This window comes from Hyla sarda, chromosome 1, assembly GCF_029499605.1.
Source record: "Hyla sarda isolate aHylSar1 chromosome 1, aHylSar1.hap1, whole genome shotgun sequence".
In the NCBI taxonomy this organism is placed as follows: Eukaryota; Metazoa; Chordata; class Amphibia; order Anura; family Hylidae; genus Hyla; species Hyla sarda.
In genome coordinates, this window is record NC_079189.1 from 545,664,458 (window position 1) to 545,680,483 (window position 16,026).

The 16,026-nt window shown below is 39.4% G+C and overlaps 1 protein-coding gene across 8 annotated transcripts in view; it reads left to right on the forward strand.

The window, feature by feature from the left end:
* MAST4 (microtubule associated serine/threonine kinase family member 4) overlaps nt 1–16,026 on the forward strand; it is a 632,006-nt gene that overhangs the window by 364,679 nt on the left and 251,301 nt on the right. Inside the window, exon 2 of one of the 8 annotated variants that reach the window (XM_056541562.1) lies at nt 386–404. The exons of the other annotated variants lie outside the window; for them this stretch is intronic. Within the exon in view, the coding sequence (XP_056397537.1) occupies nt 386–404 (19 nt within the window). The remainder of the gene's footprint in view (nt 1–385; nt 405–16,026) is intronic. 8 annotated transcript variants of the gene reach the window in all.

Genomic DNA, 16,026 nt, shown 5'->3' on the forward strand with positions numbered 1-16,026 from the left:
GCTGTGACGTAACGATGCTCCGGCCCTTGTATTGCCCATCATTACGCGCAGAGCGAACTCGCTCTGTGCTGTAATGATAGCGCAGTGCCGCAGCGGGGATCCCGGGGATCCCCAGCAGTGGGACCGCAGCGATCTCACATCTTATCCCCTATCCTTTGGATAGGGGATAAGATGTCTAGGGGCGGAGTACCCCTTTAAGGCCAAAATGATCTGTGTCCTTAAGGGGTTAATTCATACTAGTTACAGTGTAATGGCTTTTTATGTTTTGACTGTGTTGCTTTTATACTCCATCCCTGGATTAATGTAAATTTTACAATCATGTTATTTTTATTTTTATTTTTTTATTACAATGTTCTTATGTATTTTATTTATATTTGTCTTTTAGTAATGAAACTAACCTTAAGGTAATAGAATATATAAGCCAGTGACTTACCCTCTTACCCCCTATCAAAGTCATCAATATTCGTGTCCTGAATGCACATTTCCTTCAGCCAATATGTAGCATTGCTTATGGGAATGTGATATAATTTTAAAGAAGTGTAGCATATTGTCTATGAGCACCTTTAAGAGATATTGATTGTTTCAATACCCATAATGGACTATATATTAATCAAACTGAATTGATTCCAATGCTGCAAGACTAAATCAGATATTGTTTATGGATTCTCCCTTTTTTAACTTATTTTTGTTTGCAAAACAGGTAAACAAGAAAAGCATTGCTCATAACAGTACAGCTATGTCAACAAACACAAACAATTGCACAACAGAAGATAGACAAATTTTTCTGTTACACATAACAATAAACAAACCCCCAACCATTCCCTACTTACACCCCTCTCCCAAATGTTTGTCTTCATTCTAATAATACCCAGACTAATCAAGTCTAGTTATGGTACCAAAGTCAAGAAAGAGAAATTGGATCCCCTCGAGTCAGCTATTCTTGCATATACAAATGCATCATTTGAAAACAATCATGTGATGTGCTTTGCCCCTTTTTGCTTTTTTGGAATACCCATTAAGAAACAATCTTCACCTTGAAGATCTTATGTACTTGTTTACTTATAATCTTTCAATTGAAATTTTCCACAATTTTTTGTTGAATTGTTTTGTATACTCAATAAAGAATGTTCTAAAATATATTTTTAGGTCTATCTATAGATTTTTTGGGGAACACCAATATAGCTGCCATTAGAGTCCCTGCAGTGGTTTTCACCCAACCGTATGAAGTGTCAAAAATGGCATATCCGGTATAGAGTAAAGCATCTCTGGCCACAATATCATTGCATTGATGGGCAGATCAGTCAGGAAATAGGCCTGGTTATGAAGATGTGGTGTCCCGGTACCGTATAGCATACCATACTAGTGTGGTGGTCCCCAAAGTCAGAGTTACTACGCTCAGGTAGGGTCCCCCAGGTGGGACAGCCCCTAGTCGCCTCTTTTCTACTGTAATTCTATAGTGTTTATATCTGTATATGTTTAATAATGTGTGTATTTAATATAATGTATAGAGTACTTACCTTGTTAGCGTCGCAGGACCTTCGGTCATGTGACTATGTTAATATCCACTATGGTATGTTGGAGGACCTTTGGAGGTCCTTGGGTCACATGTTACCCATAACCCTTTGTAATGGTGATTGACACAAGTATTGGACCAATTAGCTCTAGTCCAGCCCCTGCCCATATAAGGGAACTGTAGCCAATTATCGCTCTCTTGGGTTGCTGCTCTCGTGGATGCCGGACTAGCAGGACGGATCTGCACAACTTTCAAAGACACGCTAGGCCAGAAAACCTACCGGCCTCAGCCTAAACTAAACCGTGAGTTCTAAACTAATACCCGCTAAAGCTAGCGTGACTACTGGACCGCAACTAAATCCCCTAAATCCAGTGGAACAAAGCACATTATCCTAAAGACTCTAAATTGCTAAAGTCCCAACCTTTGTCAATCTCCACGAAAGCTTGCATGTATAGCAACTGTTTCGGTTATGAAGCTTGCATAAAATCTTCAGTAAAAGTTACAACTTTCTCAGCAAACTCTCCGGTTGTGGACATTCCTCAACCTGGCGTCACGAATAGCAAGGGTTAACCATACACCCTTTAGTCACCACACAGCTACATCCCATATACCCTACTCCCCCAGGCTATCACAAAGACAACTTCTTGTTTCTAAACCAGCCCAGCAACCGTATAATTGTTGAACGTCCAACTTCTGTGAGTTGCAGATAAAAGAATAGGCATTGTGCTCATGTAATGCATGGTAGTAGGGTTGGTCCACCAGAGTCTGTGCATGACATTTTGGGACAACTCAAGGACATACATTTTTATTTTATTTTATTTTTTTGTTGTTTTTCCTTGGGTGGACAGGCTCTGTAATTTGATGAAGAAATTTAACCTTCTTTGACCTTAGCCAACCAAAAGTATTGTGTTACTTGCATAATTTAGCAAACCTTGTAAGGTGTTTTCCATTATTATGTTGAGGTATTCCGACAGCTTAGCAGTTGTGTGCTTTAATAATTAACTCTCTGTATGACTTTTTTTTTCCCCTTGTGCCAGCTCCATATTTTCTTCTTAGTTATACATTTTTCATAGACTAAAGTTACAGTAATTTTCACAATTTTAAAATTATGCCCTTGAGGATTAATGCTGTGTAGATGAAATGTATTATTGAAGAGGCGGCAAAGGTCACCCTAATAAACTCGCACTGAAGCATGGCTTTCTGCATACTCTATTTTTAATGACATTTTTTGTCCTAATATTTATTGTGAATGGTTTAGAAAATTAACAGTTTCAATTTACATCAAAGCTGAGGTGACTATAGGGAACACATACTGAATAGATAAATTCCAATAATAAGCCATTCATCAGCTATCCTACGGTTGTTGCATTGTCAAACACTGATAAAACCCTAAAAGAAAGCATACATCTGTGTACCTACATTTGTAAGTGACATTTATATGTAGTAAATCTACCTACAATATTATGGCAGTATGGTGAGGCTGTGTGCACATACAGGTGTGTGGACCATTTTTGGGGATGTAGGGTGGGCCCAAAAAGTCTATTTTATAATCCAGAAACTACACACATTTTTCACATCGAGTTCTGTTGAACCCAATGGGATAACAGCCCTTTGACATAGGTACATTTTTACAGCCATAATTGTTTTGGACATATAATAAAGTGTTGGACTAAAATGGCCAAAATAATGTGCCCTATGGTTACCTTTTTCTTTTTATTCCCTTTTTACTTAACTGTTTGTTCTTTAGTTATTGTACATATTATTATTGTTTTTTAATGTGTAAGAAAAACAGATTTTTTTCACAGTGGTTCCAGACATTGCATTTACCTTTTTAAATACATTGTGTCCCAAAGGACAGAGCGGTTTATCTTCATTTAAAAGCAGCAGACACAGGAGTGCTTGGACTCATTTCCTTAGAATTCCAGAGAATTCCAGTAAAAATGAATAGGATTAACACATTCCCACAAAGACGAATAGTTTCAATCATTTTGCAGGCTTCCTTTGTTTGTACCTTTCTGTTGTCAGGTTTATCTCACGTTTCCTTCAATTCTGATTTTGGCTTTTGTTTCATATGGCCACAGAGATGTGTTTTTTCCTTTTTGTATACTTCTTTTTTTTTTTCTTGGCTTCAGTCTGGTCATTGCTGCTGGAAATACATTGACAATATGAAAAAGTAGCTTCAAATAGCAGTCATTTCTAGAAGCGAATCAGGATAAATGGCTTGTTCGGTAATAAAACAGCAGCACCTGGTTCATTCGGGCTCACAGAGGAATGAGACGATCTGTTTGTGGTGTGGCAGCTCCATCGCAGAATAAACAGGGAAATAATCATTTGGGGAATATGTAGGTGTCCAGCAGTCTCTGGAGTCGCGGGCTGTGAAAACATTCATTGGGTGATACTCTCAACTGTTGTCATGTTGTATTACACTAATAGAAGCGCAATAATAGACTGGCTGATTGGAGAGATCACCTCTATTGCCGGAGTGCAGAAAACCAATCAATATTCACTCTGTGTAGGGAGATTTCAGGTATCTCATGTTCTGCAGTCAATGTGGATTCTCTTTATTCTTCTCCACACTCATTTGGACAAGTAAACAGGTGTTTGTAGCTCATTTCATGAACCTTTTTTTTTCTTTCCAGTAATCTGGTTTGTCATTCATTAGCGCTTTGCTCTGTGAAAGGTTCTGAATCCTATTGTAAATTGTGTAATGAACCGATGGACTGAAACCACAAGCATAGTACAATCTTTCAACTTAAAGTGGTACCTCTTTGTAAACATCTTATCCCCTATCCAAAGTTAGATCGAGGGGGGGGGGGGGGTCCCACCGCCGCCGCCGCCGCCGCCGCTAGGGACTCCTGTAATCTCAGGCCCAGCAGTGACGGCGTCCGGAACACAGAAGTTTGCAGCTTTCGCTTTCGTGACATCAGACCACACCCCTTCCATTAATGTATTTGGGAGGGGGCATGACAGCTAGTACACAGCCATCACGCCTCCTCCCATAGACATAATTGGAGGGGGCGTGGTGGCCGGCATCGCCAGTCATCTGGCATGGAGCGGAGTTTGCTCAGTTTACCGAATGACAGCCTGGTGTTTGTTTCCATGCTGTAATACTTTTGTGCTCATGCCATAATCCTTGGATTAATAACTTTTTGCCCAACTACACGAAGTATGTAGAGGGGAGCCCTGCAGTGTTACTTACTAATAATAATTAAAATAATAAAAAAAATGTATAGTGGGGAGAACAAGTATTTGATACACTGCCAATTTTGCAGGTTTTCCTACTTACAAAGCATGTTTAGGTCTGTAATTTTCATTATAGATACTCTTCAACTGTGAGAGACAGAATCTAAAACAAAAATCCAGAAAATCACATTGCATGATCAGGGGGCTTACCTCTGCTTCCCTGGTGTCCGTGGCTCTGTCATTGCCAGTGACCATCTGGATGATCCAGAAGAGGAATTGGAGAAGTTCATGTGGTCTGATGAGACAAAAAAAATAGAGCTTTTTGGTCTAAACTCCACTCGCCGTGTTTGAAGGAAGAAGGATGTGTACAACCCCAAGAACCCCATGCCAACCATGAATCATGAAGGTGGAAACATCATTCTTTGAGGCTGCTTTTTTTGCAAAGGGGACAGGACAGCTGCACCATATTGAGGGGAGGATGGATGGGGCAATTTATCGCAACATCTTGGCCAACAATCTCCTTCCCTCGGTAAGAGCATTGAAGATGGGTTGTGGAATGACATCAACCCGAAACACCCAGCCAGGGCAACTAAGGAGTAAGAAGCATCTCAAGGTCCTGGAGTGGCCTAGCCAGTTTCCAGACCTAAACCCAATAGATCTTTGGAGGTAGCTGAAAGTCTGTATTGTCCAGCGACATCCCTGAAGGATCTGGAGAAGGTCTGTATGGAGGAGTGGGCCAAAATCCCTGCTGCAGTGTGTGCCAACCTGGTGAAGAACTACTGGAAACATTTGATCTCTGTAATTACAAACAAAGATTTCTGTATAAAATATTAAAGGAGATCTGAGATCTTATAAGCGGTGTATAATGCTTATAACACTTGTCTGATCACGGAGGGTCATGAGCGCCTTGGCAGAGCTGGGGCCCCATACAGAAGATCGCAGTGGGTCCCAGCATTCGGACCCCGGGTATCAGACATTTATCCCCTATCCTGCGGGGATAAGTGTTAAACACTACAGATCTCCTTTAAGTTATGCTTTTCTGATGTATCAAATACTTATGTCATGCAATAAAATGCAAATACATTTTTAAAAAATCATACAATGTGCTTTTCTGCATTTTTGTTTTAGATTCAGTCTTTCAGATGGAGTACCTATAATAAAAATTATATATATGTATATATCTTATTTAAAAACATTATATATATATATATATATATATATATATATATATATATATATCTTTAAAAAAAAAAAAGTACTATTTTTAATTAAATAGAAGCTCTATAACTCAGGAAGGGGGTGTCAATCCCCATGCTACAATCAGCCCCCTTTTAAGCTATACAAAGCTTAATTTTTTGTGACCATAGGTCCTTTTTTTGCCGGCCATACACAAGATAGCTGTTGGCCATAAAAGCCATCTTGTGACCCTTCCTCAAGGCCTATTATGACTTTTCTCCTTCAGCAGCCTCTGAAGACAAATGTCTAGCTGGCCATTGCAGATTTGCCAGTGCCCTTGGATACTAAATATATGGAACAACTTCTTTAAGAATTAAATCCTCCTAAAGCAATACTCAGGAATGGTTTTGAAGGTCCATCAATATGGAAAACAAGGAGAACTGAAGTAAAAATATATTCTACTTGCTCAGCAACTCAGAAAGCCATTATTTTGCTTTTCAGCTGTGAAATCCTTTAATATGTAATACAATTGATTCTTGTAACTCGTGGGACAATTTCACGCAGCAGTAGTGGGCGGCCAACAATGGGCATCAAAAACTATGACTGTAGGTAATAAAATATGTGTGACCAGGGAATATTAATAAGTAAGGGGCAGCTCTGTGTCTTATACGTCAGGCAATGGTCCTGGCACAACAAAAGGCATTTTTCCAATAAGTAGAAATTTATAGCGCAATTCTTTCAATTATATTATTTTGTGAGAACATTTATCTTTTTCAATTTGTATGTCACACTTCAATTTGTATGTACTTTAAACAGAGCAGTAATGTTTCTATATAATAGAGTATATGGCACATATAGACTAAAAGCTGACATTGTTTACTATATAATTGTGGTAACTGCCAATCATTTGCCTTGGTAAGTGGCCATTTCTGCCTATGGGGACATAAGACCTTTAGCTGTCAGTGCCAATCCGAGATAAAACCTCCAGATCTTTTAGGGGAATTTGAAACTACCAAATACAGTAAGTCCTGCAAGTTTTTCATTTGTTTTTCCGCAGTGGCAGCTACTGTCAGGCTTCAAACTGCTATAGAAAAACCCACAGTTGACTGGTACTGGTAACAGATTTATTGTATCCATTACTTAAAATATAGAGCAAAATATAAGCTTCATAAATTGTGAAAGAAAAAAATAAGGGAACACCTTAGGCAGGATTCATGTAACAGTTTAGTCGGTCAACAGCAGCATTGTACACATTTTGCACCCATAGGGTCAATAGGGTGAGCAAGTTAAAATCCAACATCCCTGACACTTCTCCATAGCCTGTCGGGAGGCGACATACATTTCAGGCAGTGTTTAGGTGAATGTGCGAAAGTTGGGGGGGTTCCTGCAAACTTTTGTCTGCAGTGAAAGGGCACTTTAGGCACCCTGGAAACTACAGTAATCCATTGCTTTTGTAAGCTTCCCTACAGTGTTTCTGTACTATGCTGAAGGGAAAACAAGATTTAGGGTGCATTCACACACACACCGGATGCAAAGTTGTAAAATCCGTAGGTGCAGATCCAAAAATACATAAATATAGCCTTGTAAAATCTGCAGTTGCAGATTCGCAATTGTGGATTTTACAACTTCAAATCAGCAATGAATCCTTTGTGTGTGTGTGTGTGTGTGTGTGTGTGTGTGTGTAAACAACCTAAAATGCCAGGCACATGAGGGGGGCCTTTAATGATGTTACCAGTTGAATTTATTTAATTTGCTATATGTGTGTTATACAGTACTCTAGATTCCAACTTGTATTAGTTTTACAAAGAGAACGATTTCAGATATTTTACTATACAGGCCAACTCTTTAACACAACAAAACTGTTTGATGCTCCTGTCCTCACGCAGCATTCTGTTCTGATAAATTGCCACATTAGTCTCCTGTCTACAGATATGTACAATATCTTGGCATTATATGAATCTATCACAACACTGTTATTAGTCATCTAAAACTCTCCTGTCAACAGCCAATGCCCTCTTTACTTGGAGTATGTTACTTTTTTTTTCTTTAGGACAATCAAAGACCATCTGAGGTTCATGTGGTTATATTATGATTTAGGCAATTTCAGTCAATGATTGATTGAATTAAAGGCGCAAACTAAAATTAAATGGGCACTGTCATGACAGCAAAGAGGATGGGGTTACAGAGCAGCCTGCAGTGATTGGATGAAGATGAATTATAGAGAGTAAGGACACGCCCCCTTCAAATTACAGAATGATAAACCAAATGAGCAACAGATATAAGGTATTTGTAAGAGAAATATGGGTGCTAGACACATAAAAAGTATATATGCATGATGAGGATTAGGTATTGGGTACTGAGTTATATATACCACATGTTTTTGTGGCATATGACAGGTACTCTTTAAATGATAAATACAGATACGTCTAATGGTGTGTTCAGGTTTTTGATAGTATTTGAAGTCAAAGCCAAGAACAGATCAAAATTGAGGACACACATAAAGGAAACAATGATACTTTTATAAAGGGGTTATCCGACAACCAGTGAAAAAATTGAATTGTAGCCTGTATATAGGTTGTCCTACTATAGAGTATTACTAGTTTGATTTGAATATGCAAATAAAACTCTAATAGTGTAAATCTCCATCTTATGGTTGGGAAATTTGTGGATGCGTTTTTGGAGTTTTTATGTTTTCTCCTGATATCGAGCTTGGCTGAGAATTTATTAGTTTTGATGTCCAGCGACTTTGATGTCCATACATGTAAACCCTCATGCTCATGGCTGTAAATTGGTAAATATTGCTGCTTATCTCCAAACAAAGAAACTTTTGATTCTGATAATATTGTGTTATTTGCGTAATTAAAATCTATAGTCTTCAATTTATTACAATGATTTTATACCGCTTCATGGAAGCCCTGAATGCACATATGGTCACGATTAAAGTTTTATACCTTGGCACTTGGGAGATCATATTGAGTAAAATAAATATTTGTAACAGTCTTTACCTGTGCACACCAAGGAATCATTTTGTTGTAGAGTATGAAGCAGTGAATTGGCCGTTTGATGATTTATCCTTTTTGTTTAGACGGCTAATGTGAAGGCTCGTCTATGCGTTGCCCCATGACACATTTCACGTGGCCTACTTCCTACTGACAGCTGGAGAACTCTTCATTGAACAATTTGTCAAGGGAAACTGCAAGGACCAGCAATGCAGAATGATCCCAAAAAGAGGGCAGCAAACTGTCAAGCTTTTCTTTTTAAGAATGTGAAAAATAGAACATCAGATTATTCTCCGGCATCTTAACAAAGGAAATTTCCTGGGAAGCTTATGAAATAATATAAAGACTCTAGCTGCTCAATTAATGTTTATGGAGTATGTTTTTGTACTATACTGTAAAAGTATGTCAGTATGTGCGTCTGTATTACCAGTGATACTGAAATTCCTGAGTGTCAAAATAGAAATATATTGCTATCGCCACCCTTCTGAACACCCTTAATAAAATTAGAGAGAAGTAGACAACTATTAAATGTAACAAACATAACCAAGATGGTTTGAAAATTTGGTTTTGCAAAAATTTGCTAAACTACAACTTCCAGAATTGTTGCAGGCAAATGAACCTTGTTTCACTGTATAAAGGGCTATGCCCAAAATATATAAGCAATAATACTTGTGAGCCTAAAAATTTCAAATACATTTAAAAAAAAGAAAAGAAATTGCAACATTAAATGAGTGATCTAGTTAGGCTATTCTGTACACAGTACATAGATTTTTGCGTCATTTCCGGCTCCTTGGCTTGTAGTTTTCTACAGAATGTAGTGGGTAAGACTCATCCTGGTAATGTATTGTTCTGTAAAATATCTGTGCATTTAAACCCTCTGCAAATATTCTTATTGGTCTCAATAACTAAATACTCCATCGCATCTTTTAGATATAGCAATGTGAAAAATGCACAACATAAAAATGTGTTCCTAGGAATAACATGCAATGTACTGTATTATATTGGGGTGTGGCGAGACGCATTGCACATTGGGTGGTAAGGTTGGCAAAGAAACCATAGGACGCCCAGAGAGTTCCATGCATGACCTCTAACTAATAGGACTTGAACACAGATCATGCTGGGTGTCCCAGCATAGACAATGAAGTTTACTCGTACACTTTAACACGTGTTTCGTTTGCATAAGCCACACCCAGTTTCCTAAATCCACACACATGTAAGCCATTTTTTTCCCTTAAATTGTACCAGAATTCTGGCACATAGTAAATCTGCCCCATAGTCTTGAGACAAGACTACGCATTTACCCTCCTTGCTCTGGGTGCAATTGCCCTGATGCTCTTCAGTGTAAAGCTATAGTAGCAGGAAATGTAGAGGGTAAATGCATACACCTTTTATTTACTGGCTTAATCCAATATACACTTCTCAAAAAAAATAAAGGGAGCACTAAGATAACACATCCTAGATCTGAATGAACTAATCTTATGAAATACTTTCGTCTTTACATAGTTGAATGTGCTGACAACAAAAACACACAAAAATTATCAATGGAAATCTAATTTATCAACCCATGGAGGTCTGAAAACCACACTACAGATCCAACTTTGATTTAATGTCCTCAAATCAAGTCAAAATGAGGCTCAGTAGTGTGTGTGGCCTCCACATGACCGTATGACCTCTCTACAATGCCTGGGCATTCTCCTGATGAGGTGGCGGATGGTCTCCTGAGGGATGTCCTCCCAGACCTGGACTAATGCATCTGCCAACTCTTGGCATTGGTGGATGGAGTGAGACATGATGTCCCAAATGTGCTCAATCGGATTCAGGTCTGGGGAACGGACAGGCCAGTCCATAGCAGCAATGCCTTCCTCTTGCAGGAACTCCTGACACACTCCAGCCACATGAGGTCTAGCATTGTCTTGCATTAGGAGGAACCCAGGGCCAACCGCACCAGCATATGGTCTCCCAAGGGGTCTGAGGGTCTCCTCTCGGTACCTAATGGCAGTCAAGCTACCTCTGGCAAGCACATGGAGAGCTGTGCGGCCCCCCAAAGAAATGCCACCCCACACCATTACTGACCTACCGCCAAACCATTCATGCTGGAGGATGTTGCATGCAGCAGAATATTCTCCATGCCATCTCCAGACTCTTTCACGTCTGTCACATGTGCTCAGTGTGAACCTGCTTTCATCTGTGAAGATCACAGGGTGCCAGTGGCGAATTTGCCAATTTTGGTGTTCTCTGGCAAGTGCCAAATGTCCTGCACGGTGTTGGGCTGTAAGCACAACCCCGACCTGTGGATGTCAGGCCCTCATACCACTCTCATGGAGTCTGTTTCTGACCATTTGAGTGGACTCATGCACATTTGTGGCCTGCTGGAGGTCATTTTGCAGAGCTTTGACAATGCTCCTCCGGCTCCTCCTTGCACAAAAGCGGAGGTAGTGGTCCTGCTGCTGGGTTTTTGCCCTCTTATGGACTCTTCCACATCTCCTGGTAGCCACCTCCATGCTCTGAACACTACGCTGAAAGACACAGCAAACCTTCTTGCCACAGCTTTCATTGATGTGCCATCCTGGATGAGCTGCTCTACCTGAGCCACTTGTGTGGGTTGCTTTAAGGGGGTTTCCCTGGGAAAGAAGAAATTTAAAGCTGTTATGGTACCTCAAAATGTAAAAGAAGATTATAATCTTAATACTGCATACTCCCCTGCCTTATCCCTGCTTCATACTCCTAGGCTAAGTATCCACCTATCTGATGTGAATTTCTGTCGTATACATGGGTAGCCCAGGAGAATGGAATGCAGCGTATACCACAGTATGTCCCCAGCGGGCTCATTAATTTCTATGTTCTGAACATTGTTTAAAAGTAACTAGGTTCGGCACATTTGCAAGCATTTACAGTTTTTTTTGTGGAACTCGAAAGCATATCTGTGAGCTTACCTGCATCGTGGGATTGGTTCTTATATAAATCATTTCATCACTGTTAAGTTTCTAACTTGTGACTAGCTGAAATAATTCTGTTCTATTGCGTGGTAAAGGTTGGCTACTGAAGCATATTACATTTAGTGGAGCTTTTGAGAACAATTTTAGGTGAGTAATGTATACGCTATTTCAAGCTATTGAAGTCAATTCTGACTTTGTATTTTGCCTTTTGTATTGCGTAATGGCACATAGTGGAAATGAAATGGCTTTTATAGAAATGCTTCTTATCCATTCCTGTGGGGGATATTCTCCCCGTAGTGTCAGAGGTTGGCAGAGAACTGCTTTACCATGCATTACTATGCCTCCTGGCAGTAGACGCTTTAATAAACATTCATCACGGAGATAGGCGCACAGTCTTCTACATAAATGCCTCGCAGATAAAGTGTAGCGCCAAACTGAAGGTGCAGAACTATTAAAGCCACCCATCAGCTTCTAATGTTTTATTGTTTTAACATTACAGTGGTGTAATTATTTGTAGGGCCCCAGGTTATAGCGCTTTGCCCCATGTCAAGTGACTTTCAATTCTTCCTTCAAACAACATGACAGGGTCATCAGATTTTCCTGACCTTATTTGGCTCACGAAGTTGACAGAAAATGGATATTCGGGCTGCAGAATCCAAGAAGAAATAGCCAGAGAGAGAGAAGGAAATAAGTCTTACTAACTAGGTCGTCTTTGTTCTGCGACAGATGACATTGTTAGAGAGAAGAAGATAAATGATATACTATACACTGTTTGTGTATTTACTGTATATACTCCTCTCTTTAAGTTGTTAAAATTGAGAAAATTGGCTCCCTTAGGCTATGTTCACACCATAGAATTTCACATAAACTTTGATGCAGAATCTTGCATTAAAGGGGTAATACGGCCCTGAGACATCTTATCCCCTATCCAAAGGATAGGGGATAAGATGTCTGACCGTGGGGGTCCCGCCACTGGGGACCCCCGCATAGACTTGCATAGCGGGGGCGAGGTGTGACGTCACGATACTCCGGCCCCGTGGTCGGCACCCGGCAGTTAGTGAGCTGGCAGCGTGCCGTGCAGCTCAAAGAGGTGGGTGCCGAATGCAAGTTTGCGGGGGTCCCCAGCGGCGGGACCCCCGCGGTCAGAAATCTTATCCCCTATCCTTTGGATAGGGGATAAGATGTCTTAGGGCCGGAATACTCCTTTAACTTGGAACATCCACTCTTCTGTAAATAAAATTCATGTTTTGAATGTTGACCTAGTCTGATCACACTATGAAACAAGAGGGGAACTTTTTTTCTTTTTAGATCACAGTGGATTATCCCTTATGGGTTTCTTGCCTTACTTTAAATCCATATGGGTAATTTACTCAAAAGAAAAAAAAAAAACTAGGCCACGCCCATTCTGAAAGAGGTAATGAAAACAGCAAATAATCGGACGTCGGCAGTTAACGTAAAAACTGCCCAATTGTTTGTTGTTTTTGCCAGTCAGAAAAAAAAAATTACAATTTGATAAATACCTCCCCTTTGTATGAACCTGTACAATGCATGTTCGTAAATGAAGGAGCACAGTGTTCAGCAGGTCAAATCTATACAGGGATCCCTCAACTTACAATATTTTCAACATAGTGGCCCTGATTTATCAATCAGCCTGAAACCCTAATTGTCTGTTTTTTCTCACAGCGACCAATCACAGCTCAACTTTAAATTTAGAATTGACGCAAAGAAATATGGCTCTACGTAACCAAGGATATATACCCTATCGCATCTAGACTATAAACAATGTGAAGATAGGTGCCTTAAAACTTAAATGTTAATATAAAATTTGTATAATAAGATAACACCATATAAAGAAACAGTGTATGTGTATACTATCACCATTAAAGAAAGCAATATACTCGCAGTTCCCAAGTCCGACCTTGGGAACTGCGAGTATATTGCTTTCTTTAAAGGGGTTTTCCAGGAAAAAAAACTTTTTTATACATATCAGCTGGATCCAGAAAGTTAAACAGATTTGTAAATTACTTCTATTAAAAAAATCTTAATCCTTTAAGTACTTATGAGCTGATGAAGTTGAGTTGTTCTTTTCTGTCTAAGTCCTCTCTGGTGACACCTGTCTCGGGAACCGCCCAGTTTGGAAGCAAATCCTCATAGCAAACCTCTTCTACTCTGTGCAGTTGCCGAGACAAGCAGAGATGTCAGCAGAGAGCACTGTTGCCAGACACAAAACAACTCAACTTCAGCAGTTGATAACCATTGAAAGGATTAAGATTTTTTGATAGAAGTCATTTACAAATCTGTTTAACTTTCTGGAGCCAGTTGATATATAAAAAATAAGTTTTTTCCTGGAATACCCCTTTAATGGTGATCGTATACACATACACTGTTTCTATATATGGTGTTATCTTATTATAGTAATTTTATATTAAAAGTTACATTTTAAGGCACCTATCTTCACATTGTTTATCAACTTCAACTTTACCAGGGCTTGTTAGGATCTAAAAGTTGAGCTGTGATTGGTTGCTGTGAGAAATAACAATTAGGGTTTCAGGCTAATAAATAAATCATCCAAACAATAGTCTTTTCTGGACCATTGTAACTTGAAACCAGACTCAACATACAATGCTACAAACAGTCCAGATCTGTGAAACGTGTCAATGGCTGAAAGACCAATCAGAATGGGCATTCACTGGTAAAACCCCTGTATTCCTAAGGTCCATGCACTGACTGGCTGTCTGGTAGCGCCCCCTACAGTACAAGAAGGTACTACATGTTCTGTTCTACTCTTTACCTGTGCCAGGGATAGCTTCTCCAGGTGGAGGCCGCTCCATTTATACTTTTTTGGGACACTGTGTGTGTACTGTACAGGACCCTGAAGAAGCCCTGTCCTCTACATAGATTTACAGCTTCCAGCAGATCTTTCTTTTATATGTAAGGACTTGTTTTATCTGTATTATTTATCTACTTATTTTTCTTTAATCCTCACTTTTTCTTATTTTTGAATGACATTTTGGTGGCTTCAGAAACAATTACCAAGTTTCCATAGCGTTATAGTCTCAACATACAATGGTCATCCTGGAACCAATTAATATTGTAACTTGAGGGACCACTGTATATATAGAACTCAATGTGTGTGTATGTATGTTCCAACATCACTTCTAAACGGCTAAAGATATTACCATGAAACTTGGTATATGTGTTACTAATATGTCGATTACAAACATAGGATAAGCAACCGCTACTTACCCCCATTTGAGAGGGTCGGGGTTTCTGTTTAAAGTCCCATGCAAATCCTATGGGAAATGTATGTTCCAGCATAACTTCCGTACGGCTGGAGATATTTCGATAATACTTGGTCACATGTTACTTAAATGTCAAATAAAAATATAGGATAGTTAAATTAACCCCCTAACCTACCCCATTATGTGAAGGATGGGTTTTTTGTTTCAAGTCCCATGCAAGTATATGGGACTTTCAGTACCTTACACCACAAGCTCTGCTCTGCTCTGCATCTCCGTTCCCACCCTTTAGGCCACACCCCTTTTATTTTCTACCCTTTTTGTACATTGGTCTTGCTTGCAAATCATGCACACTTCCATAAAACCACGCCCCTTCTATTTTTGGCTTACAAAACTTGGTATACATATTACTTATATGTCAAATAAAAATATAGGATAGTTAAATTAACCCTAACCCTACCCCCTTACCTGAAGGATGGTGTTTTTTGTTTCAAGTCCCATGCAAGTATATGGAGCTTCCGGTACCAAGTTCCGCTCTGCATCTCCTGGTGAGTGCATCAGTCTGGCTTGCAAGGCACACCCTCCCTGCATGCCACACCCCATCTCACAAAGCCATGCACACCCTTTAAGCCACACCCTTTATGGTGTCTACTGTAACAAGCCAATCATCATAATTGTTGTGCACTGAAGATGTAGGATATTTTTACGTTGGTCAATAAATAGTGATATAATGAAAAATGTAATAGCAGGCGCACAGAATGAAAAAGATGACAATTTTCACATGCTCATTAAATGACAAGGGCTAGGACAAAAGTTGGGAAAAGGTCAAAAGAAATTGGAGGATTGAAAATGTTAAATTCTTCTCGTATTTTGCTTTCATTTGGAATATTTATTTTATTCTGTTCTGGTTAATGGGTAATAAATTTGAGGATAACCTTTTCAGAGGGAAATTTCCAAGTGAAGCACCTAAAATATAGCAG